Source organism: Bos javanicus, chromosome 23 (genome assembly GCF_032452875.1).
Source record: "Bos javanicus breed banteng chromosome 23, ARS-OSU_banteng_1.0, whole genome shotgun sequence".
Classification (NCBI taxonomy): domain Eukaryota; kingdom Metazoa; phylum Chordata; class Mammalia; order Artiodactyla; family Bovidae; genus Bos; species Bos javanicus.
Window position 1 is genome coordinate 29,086,324 of NC_083890.1, and position 26,096 is coordinate 29,112,419.

General features: G+C 47.0%; 4 protein-coding genes across 11 annotated transcripts; 2 read left to right on the forward strand and 2 right to left on the reverse strand.

Moving 5' to 3' along the window:
• Window positions 1–2,408: 2,408 nt before the first annotated feature.
• On the forward strand, window positions 2,409–15,076 carry RNF39 (ring finger protein 39). 4 transcript variants are annotated; one of them, XM_061398609.1, is made up of 5 exons: window positions 2,409–3,578; window positions 5,266–5,288; window positions 5,503–5,594; window positions 7,029–11,861; window positions 13,554–15,076. In XM_061398609.1, the coding sequence occupies exons 1-4, from the start codon at window positions 3,213–3,215 to the stop codon at window positions 7,607–7,609; spliced, it is 1,062 nt and encodes a 353-aa protein (XP_061254593.1). In that variant the 5' UTR covers window positions 2,409–3,212; the 3' UTR covers window positions 7,610–11,861; window positions 13,554–15,076. The 4 variants fall into 4 exon arrangements, with proteins under 4 accessions (XP_061254593.1, XP_061254592.1, XP_061254594.1 ...); XM_061398608.1 differs by having other exon boundaries at window positions 7,029–11,831; XM_061398610.1 differs by having other exon boundaries at window positions 7,029–11,806.
• Window positions 8,417–11,359, reverse strand: PPP1R11 (protein phosphatase 1 regulatory inhibitor subunit 11). Of its 2 annotated transcripts, none has more exons than XM_061398630.1 (3): window positions 11,275–11,359; window positions 10,100–10,208; window positions 8,417–9,663 (listed from the first exon to the last, which is right to left on the reverse strand). In XM_061398630.1, the coding sequence occupies exons 1-3, from the start codon at window positions 11,341–11,343 to the stop codon at window positions 9,461–9,463; spliced, it is 381 nt and encodes a 126-aa protein (XP_061254614.1). In that variant the 5' UTR covers window positions 11,344–11,359; the 3' UTR covers window positions 8,417–9,460. The 2 variants fall into 2 exon arrangements, with proteins under 2 accessions (XP_061254614.1, XP_061254615.1); XM_061398631.1 differs by lacking the exon at window positions 11,275–11,359 and adding an exon at window positions 11,040–11,129.
• A 124-nt stretch (window positions 15,077–15,200) lies between the features above and the next one.
• On the reverse strand, window positions 15,201–19,193 carry POLR1H (RNA polymerase I subunit H). Of its 4 annotated transcripts, none has more exons than XM_061398627.1 (5): window positions 18,909–19,026; window positions 18,557–18,711; window positions 18,217–18,335; window positions 17,685–17,794; window positions 15,201–15,783 (listed from the first exon to the last, which is right to left on the reverse strand). In XM_061398627.1, the coding sequence occupies exons 2-5, from the start codon at window positions 18,690–18,692 to the stop codon at window positions 15,759–15,761; spliced, it is 390 nt and encodes a 129-aa protein (XP_061254611.1). In that variant the 5' UTR covers window positions 18,693–18,711; window positions 18,909–19,026; the 3' UTR covers window positions 15,201–15,758. The 4 variants fall into 4 exon arrangements, with proteins under 4 accessions (XP_061254611.1, XP_061254613.1, XP_061254610.1 ...); XM_061398629.1 differs by having other exon boundaries at window positions 18,217–18,317; window positions 18,909–19,022; XM_061398626.1 differs by lacking the exons at window positions 15,201–15,783; window positions 17,685–17,794 and adding an exon at window positions 17,801–17,984 and having other exon boundaries at window positions 18,909–19,193.
• Window positions 19,194–21,488: 2,295 nt separating this feature from the next.
• Window positions 21,489–24,729, forward strand: LOC133236527 (putative uncharacterized protein ZNRD1-AS1). The gene is made up of 3 exons (XM_061398606.1): window positions 21,489–22,801; window positions 23,434–23,509; window positions 23,947–24,729. Exons 1-3 carry the CDS (start codon window positions 22,572–22,574, stop codon window positions 24,724–24,726), a joined length of 1,086 nt encoding a protein of 361 aa, XP_061254590.1. The 5' UTR covers window positions 21,489–22,571; the 3' UTR covers window positions 24,727–24,729.
• The last annotated feature ends 1,367 nt before the right edge of the window (window positions 24,730–26,096 follow it).

The following is a 26,096-nucleotide window of genomic DNA, read 5'->3' on the forward strand; positions in this document are numbered from 1 at the left end:
CAACTAGAGCAAGCCAAGCCAACACACCAAAAATCAGCTCTGCCCAACCGCTTCTCTGAAAATGGAATAAACCAAGGGAGAATTAGAGGATCAAGTGTAGAGTTGTTGGAGATTCTAGCAAGGAAGGGAGGAAGTCTTGAAAAGTGAGACATTTCCTGGTGGTGAAACTACTGAACCACTGAAGCTCATGTGATCTAGAGCCCATGCTCTACAATGAGAGAGTAACCCCTGCTCACCAGCAACTAGAGAAAGCTGGCACGCAGCAACGAAGACTGAGTGCAACCAAAAAGTAAGTTAATTTAATTAAATTTAAAAGACAAATTATCATGAACTTTTGTTTGAAATCTGTGAAACAACACACACTTGTTATCTTATAGTTCTGTAGTTCAGAAGCCTAAAAGGGGTCTTACAGGGTGTCAGAGTGCTGGACTCCATCTGGAATCCATCTCCTTGCCTTCTCCAGTGTCTAGTGGCCACCTACTTCCTTTGCTCACGGCTCCCCATCCTCAGTCTTCAAAGCCAGCAGTGTCAGGCTGAGTACTCTCATGACTCTTTAATCCAAAGAGGAAGATCGTCCTCTTCTGCTTCTGTCCTCCACCTTTTTTGGCCACACCACAATGCATACCAATTCTTAGTTCCCTGACCAGGTATCCAACCCGCATTCCCAGCAGTGCAAGTGTGGAGTCTTAATCACTGGACTGCCAGGGAAGGCCCTGTCCTCCACTTTTAAGGACCTTGGATAATCTAGAATAATTTTATGACTTAAAACTCAACTGATTAGCAACCTTAATTCCATCTGCAAGCTTAATTCCCCTCTGCCATGTAAGGTAACATGTTCACAGGTTCCACACCACAGGTAACATGTTCACAGGAATTAGAACATGGGCATCTCTGGGGGGATCGTTATTCTTCCTATCATAACATGGAAGTCCATTTCACAACATAGATTTTGGTTATATCTGTAGCCATTTGATTGCATAGCTGTGCATTTTATGAGAGGGGAGCTGGGAGATTTGTTTCAAGATGAGTGTATGTGTGTTCATTTGTGTACTTTGTTTATCAGAGTGTCATGTTTGAGTGTCTCCGTGATAAGTAAAGGGGGAGAAGGATGCCTGGAGGGGTTGCCTAATAACCTGCTTCTGCTCCATAAAGACTTACTGTTTTTGTATTGTTGTTCTTGTTGACAATAAAACTTAATGACAGAGTGTCTTTGCATGTTTTCTTCCAGTATGTCTATCTGTTCCTAAATAATCCGGGTGTCCATCCCAGTGATAAAGTGTGTATGAGACCATTTGTGGCATATGTGTGGTTTTGCACTGTATGAGGGTATCTGACGATTAGGGCTGTGCATTTGGGGGCATTTAGACATTGTTGGATGCGCATGCATGTTTGTGCAACAGTGTGTGATTGCAGTTGTAGACATCTGAATATTTACTTATTCACAACCCCCCAGGAGTACCCAGACAGAAAGGCCTAGCATGAGAGAGGCAGAGGAACTAAGATAAGGGGGAGAGAACAGGAGGGTGGAGGAGGAGAGAGACAGAGATGGAGGTAATGAACAGGGCATGAGGAAAAATCCAAAAAAAAAAAAAAAAAGAAAAAATCAGAACGTAGAAGAGAAGACTTTCCTGGTGGTCCAGTGATTAAGAATTCATCTGTCAATGCAGGGGACATAGGTTCAATCCCTGGTCTGGGAAGATTCCACATGCCACGGGACAACTAAGCCTTCTGTGCCACAACTACTGAGACTGTGCTCTAGAGGCCAGAGGCCACAACCACTGAAGCCCGTGCGCCTAGAGCCTGGGCCCCACAACAAAAGAAGGCACTGCAATGAGAAGCCTGCTCACTGGAGCTAGAGATGGACTGTGTGCAGTAACGCAGACCCAGCGCAGTCAAAAATAAATAAATACGTTTTAAAAAAATGTAGAAGGAAGTTCCATGCAAAGAGTTGACTCATTGGAAAAGACTCTGATGCTGGGAGGGATTGGGGGCAGGAGGAAAAGGGGACGACAGAGGATAAGATGGCTGGATGGCATCACCAATTCGATGGACATGAGTTTGAGTGAACTCCGGCAGTTGGTGATGGACAGGGAGGTCTAGCGTGCTGCAACTCATGGGGTCACAAAGAGTTGGACACAACTGAGTGACTGAACTGAACTGACTCTAGGGATCTGAAATTAAAGAGGGGCAGGGTGGGGTCACAGCAAGGCCATAAATCAGAAGATCTGGGTATGGCTTCACTTTGGGTCATCACCTGTGTGACCTTGACAATGCCAGCTGTCTGGGCCTCAGTTGACCAAAAGAGTGAAAATAGATAACCTTTGGGTACACACCAAAGAAGGAGAGGAGAGAAAAGTGGAAATAAAAACATACACAGGGAAAAGAGACAGAAACAAGTAGAAAGAGAGATAGAGGAAGAAACAACAGAGGCCTGGGAGCCAGCCAGAGGTAGAACGGAGAGAACCGGACCCGGACTCCTTGAGTCAGGAATGTGGGCGCCTGCTTCCCACCCCTTACCCCAAAGCTTCGATGTCCTTAAGCCCTTAATAGGTAAGGCAGGCAGATGGAGAGAGGCGCCTGGAATGACAGCCACTCGCCAGCGCTCAGAGGCCTGCCAAAGCCACACAAACCAGATCTGTCTTCAGTGCCCCCAGCCCCCCAGATGTAGGTGTGCCAGCCACCTGGAATGACTCATACCCTGGCGATGTGGGCACACATACCAAAAGCAAGCCTGGGCATCCTGCCCACCTGCACAGTGCAGGCCAAGGGGAAGACGATATCCCGGCTCTTGAGGGAGGTTGGGGTGGTGGTGTCAAGGGCTACGCACCCCACATCTTGCTACTTTGCTACCTTGCCCCCAGAGCGCCTCCTAGCGACCACCTGCTCGGGTCGAGACCTAGGTGTCCCTTCCACCCTCCCCCCCCCCCGAATCTTACCGGGAAGCGGGAGAACCAGATGGGGTGTTACGCAAGGCCTGATGTTTACCTCCCGCAGGGGCCTCCTCCCTCCCTATAAAGCCTGACGTGGTGGGGAGATTGGCGGAGACAGACTGGTTGAAGACGGAGGCGATCCCAGGAAAGCCTCAGAAAGTTAATGCGGGAGGCGGAGAGCGGGGCAGAGACGCAGCCAGCAGCCGAGGCGCACCGCCATCTGCGCACCCGAAGGCGGTCGCGGTGGTCGCGGAGGGGACGGCGCACGGGCGCTGGCTCCCCATGGAGGCGTCCGAGCTTCTGGGACCGGGGCTGGTGGAGCGTCTGGAGCAGCTGGCGACGTGCCCGCTGTGCGGGGGCCCCTTCGAGGACCCGGTGCTCCTGGCGTGTGAGCACAGCTTCTGCCGCGCGTGCCTGGCCCGCCGCTGGGGGACCCCGCCGGCGACCGGCCCCGAGACGCCCCCCACCGCCTGTCCGTGCTGCGGCCTGCCGTGCCCCCGCCGCAGCCTGAGGTCTAACGTGCGGCTGGCGGTGGAGGTGCGCATCAGCCGCGGGCTGCGGGAGAAGCTGGCCGAGCCCGGAGCCCGCGCGGGGAAACGCCGAGGCGGGCGCATCCCTACCATGGGCTGCCTGGACCCGCAGGGAGAGGTGAGGCGGGGTGCGCTTCGCGAGTCCGCAGCTGTCCGCGGAAGGGGCGATCGGCTGGGGAGAACAGCAACTCCCGACCCGGGGCCCTTCTGGAAGTTTAGGCAAAAGGAGTTGGAAAGAGTCCAGCTGAGGACGAGGGGGCGGCGGCTGTCAACTGAGAGGTGCCGGGACGCACGGCGGGAAGGAGTTGACGCTGTGCCCAGAGCCAAGGGGGCTGGACGGATGCCTGGCTCCTGTTAGAGGGGCTGGAGGGAAGGGGTTAGGGAGGCAGAGAAGGGGCTGGGGCACTAGACAGAACTCGGGGAGACCCCCGAGGCCCTGCGAAGAGCGCGCGAACTGGGAAGCTGGGAAAGACGCCACTGGGCGCCAGTGAGGAGGCGGCCCGGCGGGGAGGAAAGGGGAGGAAGCAGAAGGGGGCGGGAGCAATCTGGGGGCCTGGGAGGTTAGTGAGGGAGATCGAAACTCGCCCAGGGGAGGAGGAGCAGGAGGGAGGGCGGAGAAAAAGCGGGAGGGGAGAGATGGAGGGGGGTTGTCAAAAGGAGGGAAGAAGAGAGGCAGGTCCAAACTTTCCTGCAGCGTCCTGGGGTAGGTCCCCGCGCTCCGGTCTAGACCTTGCTGTGTTGCTTGTTATTGTTGTTCTCAGCCCCTCCCAGGGCCCCAGGCAGAGGAGGACACGGGTGGAGGCAAAGTCTGGGAGAACAACCTGGGGACCCCTGGCTCCTCTCCACTTCCCACCCTGATCGCCCACCCTCCCACTCTCCCGCGTCCCTCCTGGGCCTCTGACTCCTTGGCGGTCAACCATCCCCGTTCCCTTGATCGACCCCCAGGCGCCCCGGATTCCCTTCTGGCTTCTCGCCAGCCGCCGAGCCGGTCTAGAGTCTTGTTTCCACCCTTTGAAGTCTACATATACCTAATTAGTCTCTGTGTAATTGGCATAACTAGACAAGTTGTCTTTCCTCTCTCCCCTTCACCATCCCTCTGGTCTGCCCCAGTCTTCTCCACTGGACAGAGACGTGGAAAGAAGGAATCCTAGAATTTGGAGAGGGAGCATCCCACGCCCTCTACCGGCTCCCAGGGTGCCCTGCAGGTCGGCGGGGCCTTCTGGGACACATCCAAGTCCAGCTGCCTCCATGGTCAGGGTAGAGAGACACAGAACAAAAGGCCCAATAAACGCCACTGGGCTTTTATGGCAAGAGGGGAAGCGGTTTTATTATAAGACTTCAGTTAACGAACTCTTAGCCTAAGGACTCTAGGTATGTGTTTGGTCTCTGTGATGGATAAAGCTGGATGTTTATCTGGGATAGACCCTCAGGAACGTGGATGAGCATAGGGGCATTGACACAGAGAAGGGAGGTGGGGAGGAAGCAGGGAAAGGTGAGGACTCTGGGGGCAGAAAAAGGCCGGGATGACACTAGGGAAGGGGAACTGAGTGGCTCTGGGGCGAGGGAGGCGGATGGTGGGGGGTGGAGTTAGGGGGATGAGAACGTGGTGATGGACAGGAAGGAAAGGTCATGCAAGGAGAAGGGGAGAGTGAGAGGAATAAGGAGCACACGGGGCTAAAGATGGGAGATCACTTTGAGATGCGGAGAGGGCCCTCACCAGAACAGACCCAGCCACCTGAGGGTGGGGAGCTCCCCTCAGGATGAAGCCCAGAGCTCACACCCATGTTTTTTTCTGTCCACTCCAGGATATGAAGATGACATGGAGAAGGTGAGTTCCATTTTTACTGTTTCTTCCTTTCCACTACCAGCGGCCACATCCATCACCTGTCACGGGAACCACAGCTTCATCCCCACTCCCAGACAGGTTTCCTGGGTTGGCCTCACCCTTTTCTGCCCCAGAGATGTGAGTGGGGGAGGGGTGCAGGCATCAGAGGGCAGAGGGTGTCTACCAATTTCTTGACTCTTCTCCCTCATCCCTCCAGGTTTGATGCCCCAACACCCAAGGCATCTAACTCAGAGGATGAGCTCCCTGAAGATTACCCAGTGGTCAAAAACATGCTTCACAGACTGACGGGTAAGGAGGGCAGAAGAGAGGGAACTAAATGAGAAACTTTTCAGTTTGTTCCCTTTTCTCAAATATGATCCAGTCCTTTTTGATGTCTCTGTTAATTTCCTAGGGCTGCCATAACCAAGCATCTCATACTAAGTGGCTTAACAGAAATTTAGTGTCTCATGATTCTAGAAATAGAAGTCAGGTATCAACAGCATTGGTTCTTTCTGATCACTGAAAGGGAGAATCTGTTCCAGGACTTCTCTCTTAGCTTCTGGTAGCCTCAGGTGTTCCTTGGCCTGTGGATGGCATTCTCCCTGTGTCTTTCCTCTAGACACACTTCCCTCTATACACACTTTTTGGGTCCAAACTTCCCTTTTTATAAGGACATGGGTTATATTGGATTAGGGTCCACCCTAATGACCTCATTTTAACTTGATTACCTTTATAAAGATTCTCTTTCCAAATACAGTCAAATTCTGAGGTCTTGGGGGGACTTCATATTTTGGGGGGGGGGTGAAAGAACACGATTTAACCCATAACAAGGTCAAGACTTAACCCTCGTGTTCCAGCCATTCTCCCCTTTCCTGTTCATACACTCACACAACAGACCCCTGGAAGTCCAATCTCTGCTGCCACCACTTCTCATCACTCCCTTCCAGAAGTGTCCTGGAACTCGCGTGTCTCCTTGCCCCTGGGGCTCTGGGCCTTCTCTGCAGCTTCTGGGGAGTTCCTTCCATCACTCCCACGGCTGTCCTCTGCCCCTCTTTAAACTGCCTAGAGAAGGTGCTCCACCCTGATGGACACCCACCATCCCAGATGGCTTCTAGTACCCCTAGTCCAGAAATCTTTCTTTAAAGCACCCCAAACACACAAGGTCAAGGACTAATTCTTTCTGGTCCCTTGGCTATCACCGCCTTCTCTCTCCTCCGCCCCACCCTCCCTGTAGAACTAGGCCTGTCTACTCCCACCTATTCCTGTGGGTGGTGGGCTGGTTTATCAGGATACTTCGGATTCCTCTCTCTGCCCACCCCCTCACTTGGGGTGCTGGTTTCTGGTATCAGTCCTCCTCTTGAGCTCCACCTTTCCCATCCTGTGGACCCAGCTCCCACGCCCTGCCCCAGATGCTGCAGATTGACATATCGGTCCTCCTGGCTCCCAAGAAGTCAGTCCAGCTTCACTCTCTCCAAGTCCACAACCCAGACAACCCCTCCTTGAACCTCTGCGCTATGCCCCTGCCCTGGGCCGGCAGGGTCCTTCTCCAGGCCCAACTCTCCAGAAGGAAGTGGCCCATCAGCGCTGGCGGGGTCTCGCCCAGGCCTACTCTTCATTCGCCTTCACCCTCGGTGGTCCTACAGCCGCCTTTGTAGAGCGCTGTTGTGAGCCTCTTGCGTCCGACCCCGTCTCCGCCTGGGAAAGCCCTCTCACACGGTCTTCCTCGTGCCTTCCTCTCTCCAGCCGACCTGACCTTGGATCCTGGCACCGCACACCGCCGCCTGCTCGTCTCTGAGGACCGCCGCAGCGTCCGACTGGCCCCACCGGGGACACCGGCGCCCCCCGATGGCCCGGCGCGCTTCGATCAGCTTCCAGCGGTGCTGGGCGCGCAAGGCTTTGGGGCTGGCCGCCACTGCTGGGAGGTGGAGACCGCGGACGCCGCCTCCCGCGGAGACTCTTCCGGGGAGGATGAGGTCGACGGGGAGAGCCTCTACGCCCTGGGCGCGGCCGGGGAGTCGGTGCGACGCAAGGGCCGAGTAGGGCTGTGCCCCGCGGGGGCCGTGTGGGCCGTGGAGGGCCGCGGCGGCCGGCTGTGGGCGCTCACCGCCCCAGAGCCCACCCCGCTGGGCGGCGCCAGGCCCCCGCCGCGGCGCATCCGCGTGGACTTGGACTGGGAGCGGGGCCGCGTGGCCTTCTACGACGGCCGCTCCCTCGACTTGCTTTTCGCCTTCCAGACGCCCGGTCCCCTCGGGGAGCGCGTGTTCCCGCTGCTGTGCACCCGCGACGCCCGCGCCCAGCTCCGCATCGTGCCCGCGGAAGGCTGAGAAGCTAGCCCACAACCCCCGTTCTGGCCTGGCCCAAATGAGCACGGTCATCCGTACTCATTCCAGGGATCCTGCCCGTGCCCACTGGGCAAGTGTATTGAGAAGCACCCCGGACCTCCCTCCATATTCTCCAAATAGGACCTCAACTGGCCTCGTTTCCACATCCATGCCCAAAGCAGAGTTCCTGAACCTCCTTCCCCCATCTTGGGATGCTCCTCCCCCTCGGCTATCTCAGTACTTCCCCCAGGGATCCCTCCCCTTCTATATTTCCCAGGCTTGATTGGGGAACAGGTCCTGCCCCACCAGTACTGGTAAATGGCCCATTTTTAATACATAGAGGGCCAGCTGGTCAAATATTTACCTCCCACCCCTGCCCCTCCTCCTGGCAAAGAAGAGCACGGTGCCCTCTCCACAGCTCTGAGGTTTGGGCTTCCCTGCCTTCTCCACTCTAAGGTTTCTCTTCAAGACAAAGGAGACCTTCCTCCCCTAAGACAAGAGGCTTAACTCTGGCCTGGGCCTTAGGGCTCTCTTTTTTTGGGAGATGGGGGGCAGGACAGTTCTATTCCACCCTGACTACCTTCCATGCTTACAGCCATTTCCTGTTAAGAATCTTCTTAACCAACAACCCACTCCCCACCAGCCCCACAGCCAGCTCCATATGAGCATGGCACATACTCATAACACAGAACCAATGGTGCTACCTCTCCTTTTCTCAACCTGGGCATGGCCCAGACACCCCAAATTTGCCCTTGTATATACAGCCTCACTTCTTTCCCCATATGTATAAATGGGTCCATATTTAACACATTTTGTGATGTTGGGTTATTTATTTTGTGCATCTGTGGCAATAAATGAGATCTCAGTGGTGGTATGGATTTGACTGATCTCTGCAACTGTGCACTGCAAAAGGCCTGGAAAATGATATCCAGATCCCAGTAAGGGGTGGGGAGGGCTGGGAGGGCTGGATATCTGGGCTGGGAGAGACATCAAGGCCTTGGAAGGAAGGGGTGAGATTGCATCTCTTGGCTCCCTCCCTTTTCCATCCTCTCCCAGGGACCCAGGCCCCTGGGTCGGATCTGTCTCCTAAGTTGGAAGACCAAAGGCTGAGGAGATAGTGGGCTCTAAGTGACTAGTCTTGGAGCCAGTTTTGTCAGAAACCCTAGTCACATGAGAACGGTGAGGAGAGAGGACATGCCCATTTCTTTTTTCCATTTCTCATTAAAGGTGAGAAGGACAAAGACCTCCCTCTCTCCTAACTCCTCTTAAGGGCTTGGGGGAAGTGGGCAGGAGAGAAGGGAAAGGGCTAGGAGCCCTGAGGTCTCACAGAAGACCTCACATCCCACAGGCAACGACTAAGAGTTAGGATGACATAAATACATAAGTGGAAGAGCTCTAAGCCAGGATTAACAAGCATAGCTGGAGCAAGATTGCCTGGAATCTGACTAGGACCCTGGCAGTGAAAGCTGGGGCTGCTGGAAACCCAATTTAGCTGTTTGGAACTCAAGTAGAGAGTGCAAGGGGCCAAGATAACTGGATCCCAGGACAGGCAGTTTGGCAGTGAGAACAAAGGAAAAAGATTGGGATCAAGATGCCTGGATCCCTGGAGAGAGGAGGCTGGGTATTGTAAGGAGAAATGAGGGCTGGGGGAACCCAGAAGCCTAGGTTCTGGAATAGCAGCAAGTCAGAATTCCAGGATCTCTGTCCACCTTCCTCTCCCTCTTCCCTCTGTCAGGCAGAGGAGAGGGGAGGAGGGGGCTGGAGAAGGGATCAAATCGTGGGTTTAGTCCCCGAGTAGCCACATGAATACATTCAGGGCCAGACAGACACAGGAATGGTGGGGGAGCGAGGAATTTAGTGCTGCATTGGCCCTGGAGGGGGCTGGGAGGGGTCAGGAGGCTGGGGAGGGCTGGTGGGGCTTGGTCCCGGGGTTGCATGACGCCGTCCTTTGCGGTGGCCCCGCACACAGTGTGTGTGACCACAGCCCTCCTCTTCCTCGTCATCACTCTCTGTGGAGCTCTCGCCAAAGGCCCGAGGTTTCTCATAAATACAGCAGCCTGGATTTGGATGGAGGAGCCCAGTGAAAAAGGAGGAAGAGTTCAGATGTAGTGTCAGTTCCATTCCCACTGGATCTCAGTCAAAATTCCTACTTCCCACCATTTTCTCCTTCTACCTTCCAGATCCAGCTTCCCCAGGCCTACACTCTGGGACTCTGTCACCTACCCACCTTGCCTTTCCAGCCGGGAATCCAAAGCTCCTCTTCTCCCACCTCAGATACCTTTGACTTTAGGCCTTGCACATGGAAATTGAAGCCCCTCCCTACCTCTTTCCCTCTAACTTTAACCTCCTCTCCCTGATAACAGAGAACCACCAAGGCAGCCACAGGACTGTGAGCATCTGGGGGCTTTGGGAAGGCCAGTGAATGCCTGAAGGCAAAAGATATGCTGAGGGGAGCCAGGACTCCAGCGTTACTGTGGGGCAACAATTACTCACATTTTGATGAGCGGCGGCCCATGTGTTCATTGTCCACAGTGTCACTCGTCCATTCCACCTTTTTCTCTGGCTTCCGTTTCCGAAGTTTGATGGTTAGGCTCCGGTTCTCCTGGAAGGTTAAGAAGGATAGGCATACCTAGCTAGTCCCCTCCTACTAACTCTTCCTGCGTCCTCCCTGGGGCCTCCTTTCTTCCCTTTCCCAGTTCAATCAGGATCACAAACACAGCTACAGAGGAGCTGATGCTGGGAGGAGATAGAACAGGTTTTTGACCTCAAGGAGTCCCTTGAGGAATTCTGTTCTTAGTATTCTTAGTAACCACTAGTATACAGAGAAGATACAATTCCTAACCTAGGGAAAGTCCCAGCAAATCTTCAAAGGAAAATATAATCCTCGCTGTTCCTCCATCTTCCTCCCCAAATCATCTTTGGTGGTATTAATACATGAAAATTATTTTTTCAGTCACCAATGCCTAAACTTTGATCTCCCTTTCTTTTCCCAGAACGCCTATTCTTTTTCCCATTAAAGAAATGACTCTGTTCTCACATCTCTCATCCTCAAGCCCAGCCCTCCCAATCTGTTATCCACCTATTCTCCAGCATCCTGGCATCTCTAGTAACTATTACTCTAAACTCCCTTAATCAAAGGGTTATTAAGCCCGACAGGAACATCTCCTATTGAAAGCAATGTTTTTGCAAAAACGCTGTTTTTCTCTACATCTCTGATTTTTCAAAATACTCCCATCATCTCCCTTTTCTTGTTCCCTCATTCCCTCTGCTTCCGTTTGCAATAATCTCTTCAAGAAATATTTATTGATAAGCATGCTTAGTGTCAAGTTTCCCTACAGCGAGCTTCCAACCATGCTTTCTCACACAACCCTTCATTTCCCCCAGTACATCCCTTGCTCATTAATCGCCAAGTTCCCGGTCTTTCAATACTTACAGACACCACCATCCCAAGCAGTATCACCTACATCTTAACTCTATTGCATGTCACTTGACCAGCCTTCTGCACCAACTCTGACACACCAAAAAATCCCTAATACTCTGCGATTCTCCCAAACCCACTTCCTCCCATATCCCCAGGCCCAGCCCATCCAGCAACTCTCCAAAGCCTTATCCCTTCCCTCCCGGTATCTCTCAGACCCCTAAACAGCACCGCCCCCAGCCTTTCTCACGGGCTCCGTTGTCACGGTAACCGTTGTCTCAGTGACGGTCTCACTCAGCCCGGCCCCTGCCTCCGCCATGGCTAAGGCTGAGGAGAGAGAGAAGCGGAGGAAAGGGGATGAGGCACCCTTCTGTCTTTTCTGTGTCTCTGAGGTCTAAGAGAATCGGTATCGATTCAGATTAGCAGCCAGGATCCTCCACCTTCTTTTTTCCCCCTCCTCCTGGGCCTCCGCTGCCCCACCCCTGGGGATAACCTGTCCAACCCCACTTCCGGCTCCCTACTTCCGGGTGTGACGCGTTCTGTGGTCCCCCTTTTCCCTTCCTGGTACTAAATGCGTCAAAGCGCTGGGTCGCCGGATTAGTTCCGCCGTAATGTGACAGTGCGCAGGCGCCGCAAGGAGGCAACTCAACTTTGGCGAAAGAGGCATCACTTTTGTACGGGAGCAGGAGGCGGGGCGAGCAATGACTGCATGGTCTTGCAAAGCAGAGATTGAGCAGGAATCCGCGGTGGAGGTTAGAGCTGGGCCTGTTCCTGAAGACCGGGTACCGCACCCGGTTCAGACGTCCCGTAGCTGAGTCCATTTCATTGCCATTCCTTGTGTGTGTGTGTGGGGGGGGGGGGGGGGGGCGGGAAAAAATAAGGGGCAATAGTAATGATCCTACCACAGCCTAACTTCGTTTCCTTATTGTTTTATCTGGGAATTAGGCAATCGGGACCTGGGAGCAGCTGGAAACACACTTGATTAAGAATTTTAATCCTCCCTCTGTGCCCATAGGGGTTGGAGCAGGGCACTTAATGCACCTTCAATATGGATTATTTCCTGTCACTGGCGCATGAAACACTCTCGAGTCTGCGTTTTAGCTCCAACTCTACAACAACAAATGGGGAAGACCGGAAAAAATACTAACAAAAATATAAGACATTAGAATATTAACATAGATGTAAGACTCATCTGTGAAACTGAGTTTAGTCACATACTGCCTACACTTGGTCTGGGGTGGAGATGAGAAAGATTAAACACAGAAATGGTCATCAGTTCAGTTTAGCCACTCAGTTGAGTCCAACTCTTTGCGATCCCATGAATTGCAGCACACCAGGCTTCTCTGTTCACCACCAACTCCTGGAGCTTACTCAGACTCATGTCCATCGAGGCGATGATGCCATGCAACCATCTCATCCTCTGTCATCCCCTTCTCCTCTTGCCTTCAATCTTTCCCAGCGTCAGGTCTTTTTAAACGAGTCAGTTCTTCGCATGAGGTGGCCAAAGTATTGGAGTTTCAGCTTCAGCATCAGTCCTTCCAATGAATATTCAGGACTGATTTCATTTAGGATGGACTGGTTGGATCTCCTTGCAGTCCAACAGACTCTCAAGAGTCTTCTCCAACACCACAGTTCAAAAGCATCAATTCTTCAGCGCTCAGCTTTCTTCACAGTCCAACTCTCACATCCATACATGACTACTGGAAAAGCCATAGCTTTGACTAGATGGACCTTTGTTGACAAAGTAATGTCTCTGCTTTTTAATAAGCTGTCGAGGTTGGTCATAACTTTTCTTCTAAGGAGCAAGTGTCTTTTAATTTCATGGCCACAGTCACCATCTGTAGTGATTTTGGAGCCCCCCCAAATAGTCTGTCACTGTTTCCCTCTCTATTTGCCATGAAGTAATGGGACCACATGCCATGATCTTAGTTTTCTGAATGTTGAGTTTTAAGCCAACTTTTTCACTCTCTTTCATTTTCATCAAGAAGCTCTTTAGTTCCTCTTCACTTTCTGCCTTAAGGGTGGTGTCATCTGCATATCTGAGGTTTTTTATATTTCTGCTAGCAATCTTGATTCCAGCTTTTGCTTCATCCAGTCCAGTATTTCTCATGATGTACTCTGCATATAAGTTTTAAGCAGAGTGACAATATACAGGCTTGACATACTCCTTTCCTGATTTGGAACCAGTCTGTTGTTCCATGTCCAGTTCTAACTATTGCTTCTTAACTTGCATACAGATTCTTCAGAAGGCAGGTCAGGTGGTCTGGAACTCTATTGCTTTTTTGATGATCCAGTGGATGTTGGCTCTTTGATCTCTGGTTTTTCTGCCTTTTCTAAACCCAGCTTGAACATCTGGAAGATCATAAATTACAATATAAGCCAGTTTGTATGATAAAAATAAGTGTATGTTTCTCAAGGAGCAAAAGAGTGGTAAAGAACAGGCAAGCGGACAAATGAATTTTTTAGGTAAAGAAAGCAGCCTATAAAGTACTTGTGTGTACTGAAGAAAATGCATTCCTGTATTTGCAGAGTACATCATGAGAAACTCTGAGCTAGAAGAAGCACAAGCTGCAATCAAGATTGCCGAGAGAAATATCAACAACCTCAGATATGCAGATGACACCACCCTTATGGCAGAAAGCAAAGAGGAACTAAAAAGCCTCTTGATGAAAGTGAAAGAGGAGAGTGAAAAGTTGGCTTAAAGCTCAACATTCAGAAAACCAAAATCATGGAAAATAGATGGGGAAACAGTGGAAACAGTGTCAAGACTATTTTTTGGGGCTCCAAAATCACTGCAGATGGTGATTGCAGCCATTAAATTAAAAGACACTTATTCCTTGGAAGGAAAGTTATGACCAACCTAGATAGCATATTCAAAAGCAGAGACATTACTTTGCCAACAAAGGTCCATCTAGTCAAGGCTATGGTTTTTCCAGTAGTCATGTATGGATGTGAGAGTTGGACTGTGAAGAAAAGCTGAGCGCTGAAGAATTGATGCTTTTGAACTGTGGTGTTGGAGAAGACTCTTGAGAGTCCCTTGGACTGCAAAGAGATCCAACCAGTCCATCCTAAAGGAGATCAGTCCTGGGTGTTCATTGGAAGGACTGATGCTGAAGCTGAAACTCCAATACTTTGGCCACCTCATGCGAAGAGTTGACTCATTGGAAAAGACTCTGATGCTGGGAGGGATTGGGGTCAGGAGGAGAAGGGGACGACAGAGGATGAGATGGCTGGATGGCATCACCGACTCGATGGACGTTGAGTTTGAGTGAACTCTGGGAGTTGATGGCATCACTGACTCGATGGAGGTGAATTTGAATGAATTCTGGGAGTTGGTGATGGACAAGGAGGCCTGGTGTGCTGCAATTCATGGGGTCGCAAAGAGTCGGACACAACTGAGCTACTGAACTGAACTGAAGGAGAGTTCTAGATGATGACTGACAGGTAGGCGTGGTTATGAGGCCCTGTAAAGTTTGCAGGAAACTTGGAGATTATCCAGTCAGTAAAAGGCTTAAAGTAGGACAGGACATGAACAGATTTTATTAGATTTCAGGAGTGGGGCACTAAAGTCAATTACCAGAAATGTTCAAACACACAGTGGAGGAAACTAAGTTGCCCATCTGTCTAAGTTGCCATGGATAGTATATCAGTTCAATTCAGTTCCATTCAGTTGCTCAACTCCTGGAGCTTGCTCAAACTCATGAGAGCTCCCAAAATATAAAGGGCCATACAACTGTAAGATAAATCATGTCTGTCATCTTCTCAGTTCAGTTCAGTCGCTCAGTCGTGTCTGACTCTTTGTGACCCCATGAATCGCAGCATGCCAGGCCTCCCTGTCCATCACCAACTCCCGGAGTTCATCTTCTAGTCACTACTTAAACCAAAGAATGCAGGAATACTAATTCCCAGGCTGAAATTTGAATATGCTGATTGTGCCTGGACTAAGGATTTGTTTGCCTTTAAAGTTTTTGGCTCAAACTGAAAAAAGTAAGCTACAACTCAGCATGTAGAGTTTAAAGCCCATTAAAATAAAAAATCATTGTGGATTGGGATTCCTGTTGATTTTTTTTCCTACTTTTCTATATATGAATCTGTTACAGTGTAAAAAATATGTGTGTGTGTGTGTGTATAATATTATCTCAAGAGCAATAAAAACATTTCCAGAATGTCCACCTGTGTCTTTGAGTATAGATTTTATTGTCCAAACTTACATATCAAATTAATCTGATTCAGAGTTTTCTATTGAAGCTCACTATCCAAACTCCCACTTTTTGTTTTCCTAAACTCAGGAACCAAATAAGATTTAGATAATGAAGGAATACGTATAATTGCCTTTTTATGTTATTAGCCTCATTCCTGGCTCCATATTTTTATCCTTGTTTTTTATTACACCGCCTCCTTTTTCTTTCTGCTGTACTAATTTATATTCCCTTTTTGTCACTGATACATTTGTTGAGAGAATGAATATATCTCTAAGCTAATATAAATTTCTTTTCGAACAAGATAGATTATAAATAACATACATATGTCTGGCTTTTATAGAAAATTATAACTTTAATAAGGAAACTCAATGAGGGTAGGAGTACTCTGGGGACAATGGTAATCCACACACGACGATCTGCTTTTCCTCTGCGAACAGAACACTGTAATAGGGAGATGTACAGAGGACCTAAGAACCCAATATCCTCCAGCTTCCAAGTAAGAAAAGGATTGTTGAGTCGCTCAGAAAAAAAATCAAGAATCTTCCTTCTCTTGGAACCTATAGAGAAAGAAAAGACTTGTTATATTTGTCCAAAGGAAGAGGTACTAGCAGTGTAAGATGAAAGAAATAATCAAGGAAGGACTTTAATTTATGACCATAGAGGACTAGCTCCCCTAAACAACCCTACACAAATTCAAGACAATTAAACATGCTGGGATTAAAACTGTGTCTTGCAAATTATGAATTATGTCAAGATTTCTAAGGAAAACAAAGAACACTACCCATAAAAGAAAAAAGGATAAACTAGACCTCATAAAAATGAAAAACTTCTGGTCATTAAAAAAAAAAAGTTAAAAAATTTTAATTTTCTTAGTTGTTTAAATTAAACAATTTCTCAGCCTGACTGAGAAAAACTCCCCAAAGGCATTTCTAACTATAAATATTTTTAATCCATTGATGAGAAGGCAAGAAAGTAAAGGCACTCTTCACACTGAGTGAAAGTATATAAAACCAGGAACCTAGACAGGTACATTCAAACTGAAGCCCCTGGTACACTGGTGCCCTTGCTGTTTTGAGAGCCACATGAGTGAACCGGCGACAAGCCTACAATGTCTGAGAGGAGATACTCTGAGTAAGTTTGAAACCTCCAAAGGGCTACACCTGTGTATAAAAGTGAACAAGAAAAAAAATCCAACTCTGCAGAAGAGGAATTTGACTGTCTCACTAGGTAGAGGGAGAAAAAATAAAAAAATTTCCCTCTAGAATTTCTAATCAAAACCTGGCCTTACATTGGATTTGCAGCCCAAATCCATACTACCTATTTGCTACAAAACACATGAAGCTGAGAATTCATTTAAAGTCATTCCAACTTGGTAGTGCTTCAAGGCACCTGAAGAGGAAACCCATATGCTAAGAATATAGTTTTCACTCCAGGCCTCAAAGAATTCCATAGTCCAAATTCTTAAAAATCTGAGCTTATGTTCAAAAATTATAAAACAAAAAAAGCACCATGAGAAAGTCTGCAGGAATAATGGCAGCATCAGACCCACAAAAACTGTGGGTATGAGAATTAGGAGACACAGAATATAAATATCATGCTTAATATATTTAAATATATGTAAGAATTAAAAATAATTTAGGATTAAAGAATCATGAATTATTAAAAATGACTGAGGAGACTTGAAAAATAAGCAGAACTCAAAAAAAAAAAAATGTTTTTAAGTAACAATAACTGACACAAACTGAAGACAGAATTAGTGAAGTGAAAGAAAGACCAGAAGAATTTACCTAGAAGCAATATAAAGAGAAAATAGATGCAAAATTACGAAAGGGTGAGAGAAATGGAGTAGTGGGTAAAGTCTAATAAGCAACTAATTAATTAGAACTCCAGAATGCGAGAACATAGGTAAAGGCAATATTCAATGAGATACGGCAGATAATTTTCCAAGGTTGATGGAAAAGAAAAAAAAATCAATCTTTACTTTCAGAAAGCCCAACAAATCCTAAACATGATAAACAAAAGAAAGCCACATCCAGATATACTTTAGTGAAACCACAGAACACCAAAGACAAAGGGGAGTTCTCAAAACTATTCAGAGAATCATGTTCTTTAAATCACCCATGACTAATTCTCACCGAAATAAAACTACCTTGAGTAAGTACAGTGGAAGATGCAACAGTAACACCCAGATCATCAAGCAACATTTGCTTTCTGTATTTTTTTTCTTTCCTTTTAAATATCTTAAAAGGTTTAATTCACCAAGTATAAAAAGGATAAGAAAAGTGTAATTTTCTAAAATAAAAAACGACCACAAGTTTCCCTATGACTTCAACTGTACAGAAGAGAGGGATGGGACCAAAGAACACAACTGTTTATTCAGTACAAAAAGCAAATCACTGGATTTGTTTAGGTCGCAAACAGACTGAGAAAGGGCAGAGAGGAGGGAAAGGATACGCACTTGCAGTTGGTACAAGTGTAGAAGACAGTCTGCCCCTCATCGGCTGATCGCATCTGCCTGGTGTGGTATGCCATTCCCTCGTGCCCACATCGAGAGCAGCGCCTGTCAACCTGAGAAGCAACTGGTGGGATTAATAATTCCTCTTCCCGATCACAGACATCGGGCTGTCACACTCCCCAGACTCTGATGTTTTAATAGACCCCTCTTCCCTCTTAGAGGACTTCCCACGTGGCGCAGTGGTAAAGAATCCATCTGCCAATGCTGGAGACGCGAGTTCCATCCCTGGCTCGGGAAGATCCCCTGGAGGAGGAAATGGCAATCCGCTCCAGTATTCTTACCTGGAAAATTCCATGGACAGAGGAGCCTGGCAGGCTACAGCCCACGGGGTCGCAAAGAGTCAGACACGACTCAGCATAGCACACACCCTTCCCTCTTGGAATTGGGTACAAAACTGTCCAGATCTGAGCAATCGCCCCTCCATTTCTTTCCCACCCTCCTTCGATGGGGCCAGTCCTCGATGTCATTCACTCACCACGGGTCCCTGGAACTCAGGTCCTTCCTCCATCGACAAAGGCATGGCTGTCCCCAGTTTGTTAAACACAACTGAGGTCTTCACAACCTTCCCTTCAAAGTCTGCGCAAGCAGTAAGAACTGGTTGTGGAGACAGTAAGGAGGGCTGACACCCAAAACTCCCTCTCTGTTAGGACAGGAGGCCTTATATTCTTCCCTTCAGGTTTTCGACCCAAGGCCAAAAGTGCCTGATACCCTGCTTCAGGGTCCCCCTCTTCAATCCAACCGATATTAGGGTCCTCAAGCCACTGACCCTTTCACGCTGGGCCCTCTGCCGGGGTCGCTGAGTACAAGCCCCTTACCTCGCACGTTGATGGAGAAGCCACAGCGGGTACAGGCGACAGCATCCTGAACCCCGGGCAGAGGCAGGACCGAGCCGCAATCTGGACAGAAATCCAAGTCCGACTGAAAGCTGGAGCAGATGCCGGCGAGGTCCATGACGGAGGGTGGTCGAGGGCTGAGAAGAAGGGGAGACTGCTAACAAAAGAGAGTAGCTCCCTCCCCACTGAAGGGTCATTCCTATTCTGTCCCTGGACCTAAGTGTACAGAACCCGAGTCCTTCTCCCACGTATGCCTGTGCCTTTAAGACCAATGAGCCCACATATCTAGAATTCCAAGCCGGGGTCCGGTACTTCGACTTGGGGGCTTGCTTACCTGGGACAGGCGAGAAGGGGAAGCCAACTCCGCGAGCTAGAACGCCGGCTCTACGCGGCAGCGGAGTAGCGAGAGCAGGGCGGGCTAGAGAGCCCCGTCGTTCGGCCTGTCGATTGGCTGTTACGTCATAATTAATCGCAAACTTGGTCCCCGGAGGGAGAGGAACCATTGAAGGAAGGTTGTAGCGCTACCTTCAGGCTGGTTTTTGTGACGTTGGGTAAGAAAACAGGTGATTGAAGCTGAGCCTCCGGTTGTTTTTCCCCTCATTACCCAGTTCTGGGAACTACAATTTCCTTTGTTCCTGAGTTGGTTTTTTTTTTTTTAAAAAAAAAAAAGCGAAACATTCTGGGAGTTACAGTTCTAGCGCTCCTCGGACCTCGCGATACAAGCAAGGGCGCTCTGCAGAGCACCGCCTGGCTCGAGTGCTGGGCCCTCGGCGACGAAGAATTGATGCTTTTGAACCGTGGTGTTGGAGAAGACTCTTGAGAGTTCCTTAACTGCAAGGAGATCAAACCAGTTAAGCCTAAAGGAAATCAGTCCTGAATATTCACTGGAAGGACTGATGCTGAAGCTGAAACTCCAATACTCTGGCCATCTGATGCGAAGAACTGACTCATTTGAAAAGACCCTGATGCTGGGAAAGATTGAAGGCAGGAGGAGAAGGGAAGGACAGAGGATGAGATGGTTAGATGGCATCACCCACTCGATGGACGTGAGTTTGAGCAAGCTCCGGGAGTTGGTGATGGACAGGGAGGCCTGGCATGCTGCAGTACATGGAGTCGCAAAGAGTCGGACACGACTGAGTGACTGAACTGAGCTGGGCCTTTCGAAGGGGTGAGTCGGCCTCTTATGGGGCATGAAGTGGAAACGGTGAAGGCGGAGGAGGAATGCCTAGTCACTAGGAACGAAAGGAAGCAGGGATGAAGTAGGACACTTTAGGAAGGGGCTCAAGACTTTGGAGGTAGTGGAACAGAAGAGATTGGGACTCCTTCCTCTTTAGATGCCTGTCAGATGAGGGAGGTTAGCATTAGTCAAGGGAGCAGCCTTGTGACGAAGACTGTCGAGGTTTGCTTTCAGTTGCGGACCCCGTTCCACCTTGTCCCCGGCCTCCCATCCGACCAGCTCTACATCATCATTGCATCCATTAGATGGAGAGTTGACATATCCCTGATCTTTTATAAAACATGAGGACAAGTGTCTTAAAAGTCTTGCTGTTTTAATTCATCTGGAACCTACAATTTAAAGTGTAGAATCTTGTCGTCCAGAAGGGACAGCTTCTAGATGAGTTTCCTAGTTCTCTCCCAGCCCATCCACCCCCTCTCAACCTCATAGCTGTGCTAAGCTGCTTATGTATGAAAGTTCCGGAGCCATCACTATTTTCTCCTGTTTGAAAGAGAACCAGCTGTGGTCTCTCCTGGAGAGGTTTTGATCCTCTACTCTCTGAAATAATGGAAACACACAAACTAGTGAGAGGGTTAAAACTCTGACAAAGCTACTAGAAAGTGACAAGCCCCTTAATAATTTGTCTTACAAGGAGAGGTCTGCTGAGCCCATGATGGTAGGCAAGTTTTTTTTCTCTCTTCTCTGTGTGTCTGTCTCCTTTGAAAATAGAGATTGAGATTGGTCCAACTTTCCCTTTCAGTATCAGTTCAGTCTCTCAGTCCTGTCCAACTCTCTGCGACACCATGAACCACAGCAGGCCAGGCCTCCCTGTCCATCACCAACTCCCGGAGTCCACCCAAACTCATGTCCATTGAGTCGGTGATGCCATCCAACCATCTCATCCTCTGTCATCCCCTTCTCCTCCTGCCCTCAATCTTTCCCAACATCAGGGTCTTTTCAAATGAGTCAGCTCTTCGCATCAGGTGGCCAAAATATCGGAGTCTCAGCTTCAACATCAATCCTTCCAATGAACACGCAGGACTGATTTCCTTTAGGATGGACTGGTTGGATCTCCTTGCAGTCCAAGGGACTCTCAAGAGTCTTCTCCAACACCACAGTTCAAAAGCATCAATTCTTCGGCCCTCAGCTTTCTTTATAGTCCAACTCTCACATCCATACATGACTACTGGAAAAACCATAGCCTTATGTCTCTGCTTTTTACTATGCTATTTAGGTTGGTCATAACTTAACTTCCAAGGAGCAAGCCTCTTAATTTCATGGCTGCATTGACAAAACTCAGTGAATATCCACAATGAGTTGAATACTGTCCTAATGCAGTAAAGTAACTAAGCATTATAAGGCATGTCTCTTTCCCAACAAAAGCTCAACAGTCTGTTCCCGTTCATATTTATTAAGCACATATGCCAGTCTTTGAGCTGAAGTTGTGGCTGTCAAGCTAAAAACTGTGTCTCTGACCTTAAGGAATACAAATGAATAATTAGAATGCAGTGAAAGTACACTTACAGGACAAAATGTGAGAGCCCAGGAAAGGCATATACAACAGATATGCCTGTATACTTCAAGGAGGACTATTTATTAAAAAGTCCTACTTATTAAATAGGACTTTAACTATGTATTAAATAGTTTATAAAAAAACTATAAAAAAGTTTCAATAAAAATATTCAGTATTATGGAGAAATTAAATACTTTATAAAAAACTATAAAAAAGTTTCAATAAAAAGATTCAGTATTATGGAGAATGTAAGAGGATGATGCTCATATTCTGTGGTGAGGATAATCACCAGTTAACAAATCATTAATTTTGAGAACATGGGATTACAGACTCTAATGTTAGGTACTGTGCTAGGTACTGTGTACACAGAAATAAAAGTAAGGTGGTCATATTTTTAAAAATCTCAAGTATATGTAGTCAGGCAAGTAAGAATATGCTCAAGAGGTTAGTGAGATCCAATATTCGCTAGCAGATCCTTTCTAATATGATAGATAGATGTCTATATTTGTAGATAAAAAAGTTATAGCTCCTACTCTATGAGTCTGAATTTCAGCATCAAAATGTTAAAAGTGATACATGGATACAGATATCACAGTGGAAACCAGGATTGATTTTCAAAAGAGTTGTAGAAGTAAAAAATATTATGTTTATAGGGAGGCAAAAATTGCTGTTACATAGAGAAGACTGGGAAGATTTTATGGTCAAGTCTTGACCTGAGGAGGATGGACAACTGCTGTTTATTGAGAACTTACCATATATAAAGCATTGTGCCAGGATCTTTAATTGTCATTTGTTCTTTATAACTCCAAGAGGCAAATTTTTGTCTTATAGTTCCATTTTACAGATGAGGAAACTGATTTAGAGAGAGACTGAGTTACCTACCCTGAGTCACACACCTGGGAAATGGTGGAATTAGGATTCAGGCATAGCCCTGTAAGGCTTCAAAGCCCATGCTGTGTAAACCATAAATGGTATAAATAAAGGCACAGAGATGAGATGCCAGGCATCCTTAGTGGCTTAAATATGACCTCACAGTAAACTCAGATTAGACCAGAGATGACACACAAAAAGTTGGTAGTCTTCACTTGTGTTGCCATCAGCCTGTCCTATAAATAAATCCAGAGTGACCCCAGATTCTCATCCCTACTGGATCAACAGGGAATAGTCTCAATGGATTTAGGTTGAAGAATGACTGGCAGAATAAGGCAGGCAAGCAGAGAGTGAACAAATAAGAACAGAATTTCAGAACAAAAGATTATAGGGCAGAGATGCTGTATGTGGTGATAGAGGCAGAGAGGGCCCGGCTCAAGAAACTGCACAAAGAGAATGAACTGATAACACCGAAGTCTAGACTCATCCCAGAAGACAAAGGAGGAAGCCGGACTGAGCAGTATGGTGTAAACGTGCTTGGGCAACGCTTCACCAAGGAGCCCGTCTCTTCCCACGCCCAGTCCCTGGTGCAAGATTCAGAATGGTTCATGTTGAGTCCACAGGAGAAGTATGCGTTTAAGTTTATATGACAGGATTACAGTTGGCCCTCTATATCGGAGGTTTCCCTATCCACAGATTCAATTGTGGATGGAAAATAGTCAGGGAAAACAAAATTATGGAAAGTTCCCAAAAGCCAAACTTGAACTTGCCACTTAGTGGCAACTGTTACGTAGTATTTACATTGTATTAACAACTATTTACATTGTAGTAGGTATTATAAGTAATTGAGAGATAATTTAAGGTATATGGGAGGATGTGCCAAGGTTATATGCAGATATAATATCATTTTATATAAGGGATTAGCACATGGAGTTTGGTATCTGGAGGAAGCAGGTCCTGGAAATAAGGGACATTGGTGGGGAGGGTGATCCACAAATACTGAGGGATGACTGTATGCTCTTATTTATATGTCCTTATTTTTAAAAGAGTATTCATTACTTGTCACCATAGGAATGTCATGGTTTCTCATCAGAAAATGGCCCTGCTGTAGTCCTACCTATTCCTAGGTGTTTTCTTTCTGAGGGAAATACCTTTGGCCTTAGGCAAAACAATTGGGTTCTTTTGATTCAGTTGATATGAGAGCAAATTTGTTCTGACATCTCTCACCTTCTGTTTTACCTTTGCTCTTTTATCTTACAGATTGGCCTGGGCTAAAGTATCAAAAGACCCTAGGATTGCTGCAGGTCAACAGTCTCCACTGGAGAAAAAAATATTGGTAAATAAATCATCCTAACATCATACCATTTGAAAAGACTAGAAGAAGGAAAGTTAGGTTTAAAATCCTACTGCCACCCAAGTGACACTTTGCTGTAATGTGTCCACACTGGCAAATATTTTCCAGCTAAATCTTTACTTGCAAAACAAAGTATTATTTTCAAAACTACCAACACTATTAAAAAAAAAAACGAACCAACTAGTTATTGATTTTGGTGGTAAGAACACCAACTTTGAGAGCTTGCAGGCCCACCTAGGAGTGATGGAAGTAAAATCCCTGTTACTCCAAAGTTAATGAAAGACCATGGTCCTTTCTTCCCCCACCCCCACCCCCACCATGGTACTTTCTTGGTGTCAGTAATGAGATAGGCTCCTGTTTAAGTATGTTCAAAGTAAAAAGATGGTCATATTACAAAATTCTGCACCTCACCTTGACAGAATCTAGGTGGCGTACATACATCAGAAGCAAAACAACTGATAATTCAAAAATATCAAGAGGAGTATGAAATGCTCTGTAGGGAGCAAGGGCTTTCCCTTGACTACTGGCTTGCCAAAGCGGAGTCTTATTATAATAAAAGAATAATGGAAATGGTGAAAGAACAAGAGAAAGGCAGTGAAATCAAGAAGAGATTGGAGGGAAAAACAAACCAAAGCATAGAGAGACAAAAACGGTATTATTTGCTCCCTGAGAGAGAAATGAAACACATAGAAAGGCACATACATCGAGGTCGACGGGTCAGAGAGTTTAAGAGTAAAACATTTAAACAATTACCACCACACTCTAGTGAAATAAAATTTCCCAGAATTGTGCTGGGAGGGCATGGCATCCAGAACACACAGAGAAGAAAGCAGGTAAACGAGAGAGAACAGATGCAGATTAAAGATCACCGGGAACGCATGATTCGAGGGAGAGAACTTGTAAAGCAAAAACTCAAGGAAGGAATCTTGAGAAAAGACCAGAGCCAGCCTCCTATGCATGGGAAGTGTGAGAGCATAAGAAGCATAAAGAAAGAGATAAAAGAGTATGAAAGTGTTATTGCATATCCACTTTTCCAGCCATGCAATAGCAGTCGGATTAAAGTGAATGTTCTGATGGAAAAGTCTCAGAATAGAGAAGAAAATAACACAATTATCAAGCCACTTCAAAGAAGATTCTTAACTATGCCACCCTTTTTAAGAAGTCAAATAGGAAAAATAAAAGATTTGGTGCTTTCATGATTAGATCATGTCTCTTAAATGAACCTTTATTTTTTAAACAGGAGAAAATCAAACAAAAGTTTAATAACATACATACATGAGAGAGACCCAGGAAAATTGAGTAACTCCCTCCCACACACACACACTTTTTTTTTAATGCTAGTTCTCTTTCGTAGGGTTCAGTGACGTTTCTCATTTATACAGAAGTGTCAGATAGTTCTGGAGTTTACAACTAGCTTCGCTATTTTTCATTGCCTTGTGTTTGTTCAAGTTGCTTATCCTTTTTGATGTTCATTCCTAATCTGTAAAGTTGGAAAATAATAGTTCCTAGCATTTATAAGAGGATTTCATTTTTGTGAACCATTAGCATGTATCAGATATTTCATAAATATTGGGTTTTCCATTTGGAAAGACCTGAGTTGGGCAAAGATGGTGAATAAGGAATTGTTCTAATCTGCCTCTTCCATTCTTCCTACCCTCAGCCTCAAAGGCTATCTTGAGATTGCTGTAGGTCACCATGCAGTTTGTTTGTTTTCTATTCATATCTTTATCAGGGAACTGGTAACCAGGCCATAAAAGTCTAACTTATACCATGTAATTTATTTATATGAGAGACTTAATTTTGAGAACCTCCTATGTGCCAGGCATTGTTAGTTACTGAGATGAATTAAGAGAAATCCTTGCTCTTGGCCGGTTTACAGCTAATGGCATAGATCGCTGTACAAACAGATAATCAAATAGGTTTATGACCGAGGTATGTCTAGGTGTGTACAGAGGAGGGACATCTGACCTAGGTGGGCAGAGTGAGGAAGAAGGTCAGAGTATAAAGTGTAGTAACCTCTCATATTTCTGCCAGCTCCATATTTTGTCAGTTTCTATCACCCACTTAAACAAGACCTTCCCAATGTTTGGATTCACTCAGAGGTAACCCATTTCACCTTCTCTCAAATAGATGTCCTTCCAAAAGATGGTAAATTTGGGGTTCAGAATTGGTGAGTAGAGAAGCCGAAAAAGGGAAACTGGATGGCTTAAGGAATATTACACTTAAGTTGTGATCGTCCTGATGCCCACCCTTTTGTATCAGCAGGACACCCTTTACCGCAGATATTGCTAGATCAGCACTGTCCAATAGACCTTTCTGTGGTGATGTAACTCTTCTATAGCTTTGCTCTTCAATACAGTAGCAGTTTCCCACATGTGGCTATTGAGCATTTGAAATGTGGCTAGTGAAACTGAGGGACTGAATTTTTCATTTTATTTCATTTGCATTGATTTAAAATTGCTAAAAAAAAAAATTGCTACATGTGGCAAGTGACCACCATGTTGTACAGCATGGTGCTAGATAAATATAACTCCTGTGTTAGACCTCAATCCCACAGTCCAGTTTTTGT

What these genes read in the sequence shown, in the direction of transcription:
- RNF39 (XM_061398609.1), top strand. Translation starts at nt 3,213, where the DNA reads ATGGAGGCGTCCGAGCTTCTGGGACCGGGGCTGGTGGAGCGTCTGGAG. An exon ending in GCCTGGACCCGCAGGGAGAG is followed by an intron (nt 3,579 to 5,265) that starts GTGAGGCGGGGT and finishes TGTCCACTCCAG; the next exon opens with GATATGAAGATGACATGGAG. An exon ending in CATGCTTCACAGACTGACGG is followed by an intron (nt 5,595 to 7,028) that starts GTAAGGAGGGCA and finishes TCCTCTCTCCAG; the next exon opens with CCGACCTGACCTTGGATCCT.
- PPP1R11 (XM_061398630.1), bottom strand. Translation starts at nt 11,343, where the DNA reads ATGGCGGAGGCAGGGGCCGGGCTGAGTGAGACCGTCACTGAGACAACG. An exon ending in TTACCGTGACAACGGAGCCC is followed by an intron (nt 10,209 to 11,274) that starts GTGAGAAAGGCT and finishes TTAACCTTCCAG; the next exon opens with GAGAACCGGAGCCTAACCAT. An exon ending in GGGCCGCCGCTCATCAAAAT is followed by an intron (nt 9,664 to 10,099) that starts GTGAGTAATTGT and finishes ATCCAAATCCAG; the next exon opens with GCTGCTGTATTTATGAGAAA.
- POLR1H (XM_061398626.1), bottom strand. Translation starts at nt 18,692, where the DNA reads ATGGACCTCGCCGGCATCTGCTCCAGCTTTCAGTCGGACTTGGATTTC. An exon ending in CTTCTCCATCAACGTGCGAG is followed by an intron (nt 18,336 to 18,556) that starts GTAAGGGGCTTG and finishes CTCCACAACCAG; the next exon opens with TTCTTACTGCTTGCGCAGAC. An exon ending in CTGAGTTCCAGGGACCCGTG is followed by an intron (nt 17,985 to 18,216) that starts GTGAGTGAATGA and finishes TTCCTCCTCCAG; the next exon opens with GGGATCTTCCCGAGCCAGGG.
- LOC133236527 (XM_061398606.1), top strand. Translation starts at nt 22,572, where the DNA reads ATGCTGTATGTGGTGATAGAGGCAGAGAGGGCCCGGCTCAAGAAACTG. An exon ending in ATGTTGAGTCCACAGGAGAA is followed by an intron (nt 22,802 to 23,433) that starts GTATGCGTTTAA and finishes TTTATCTTACAG; the next exon opens with ATTGGCCTGGGCTAAAGTAT. An exon ending in CACTGGAGAAAAAAATATTG is followed by an intron (nt 23,510 to 23,946) that starts GTAAATAAATCA and finishes TCACCTTGACAG; the next exon opens with AATCTAGGTGGCGTACATAC.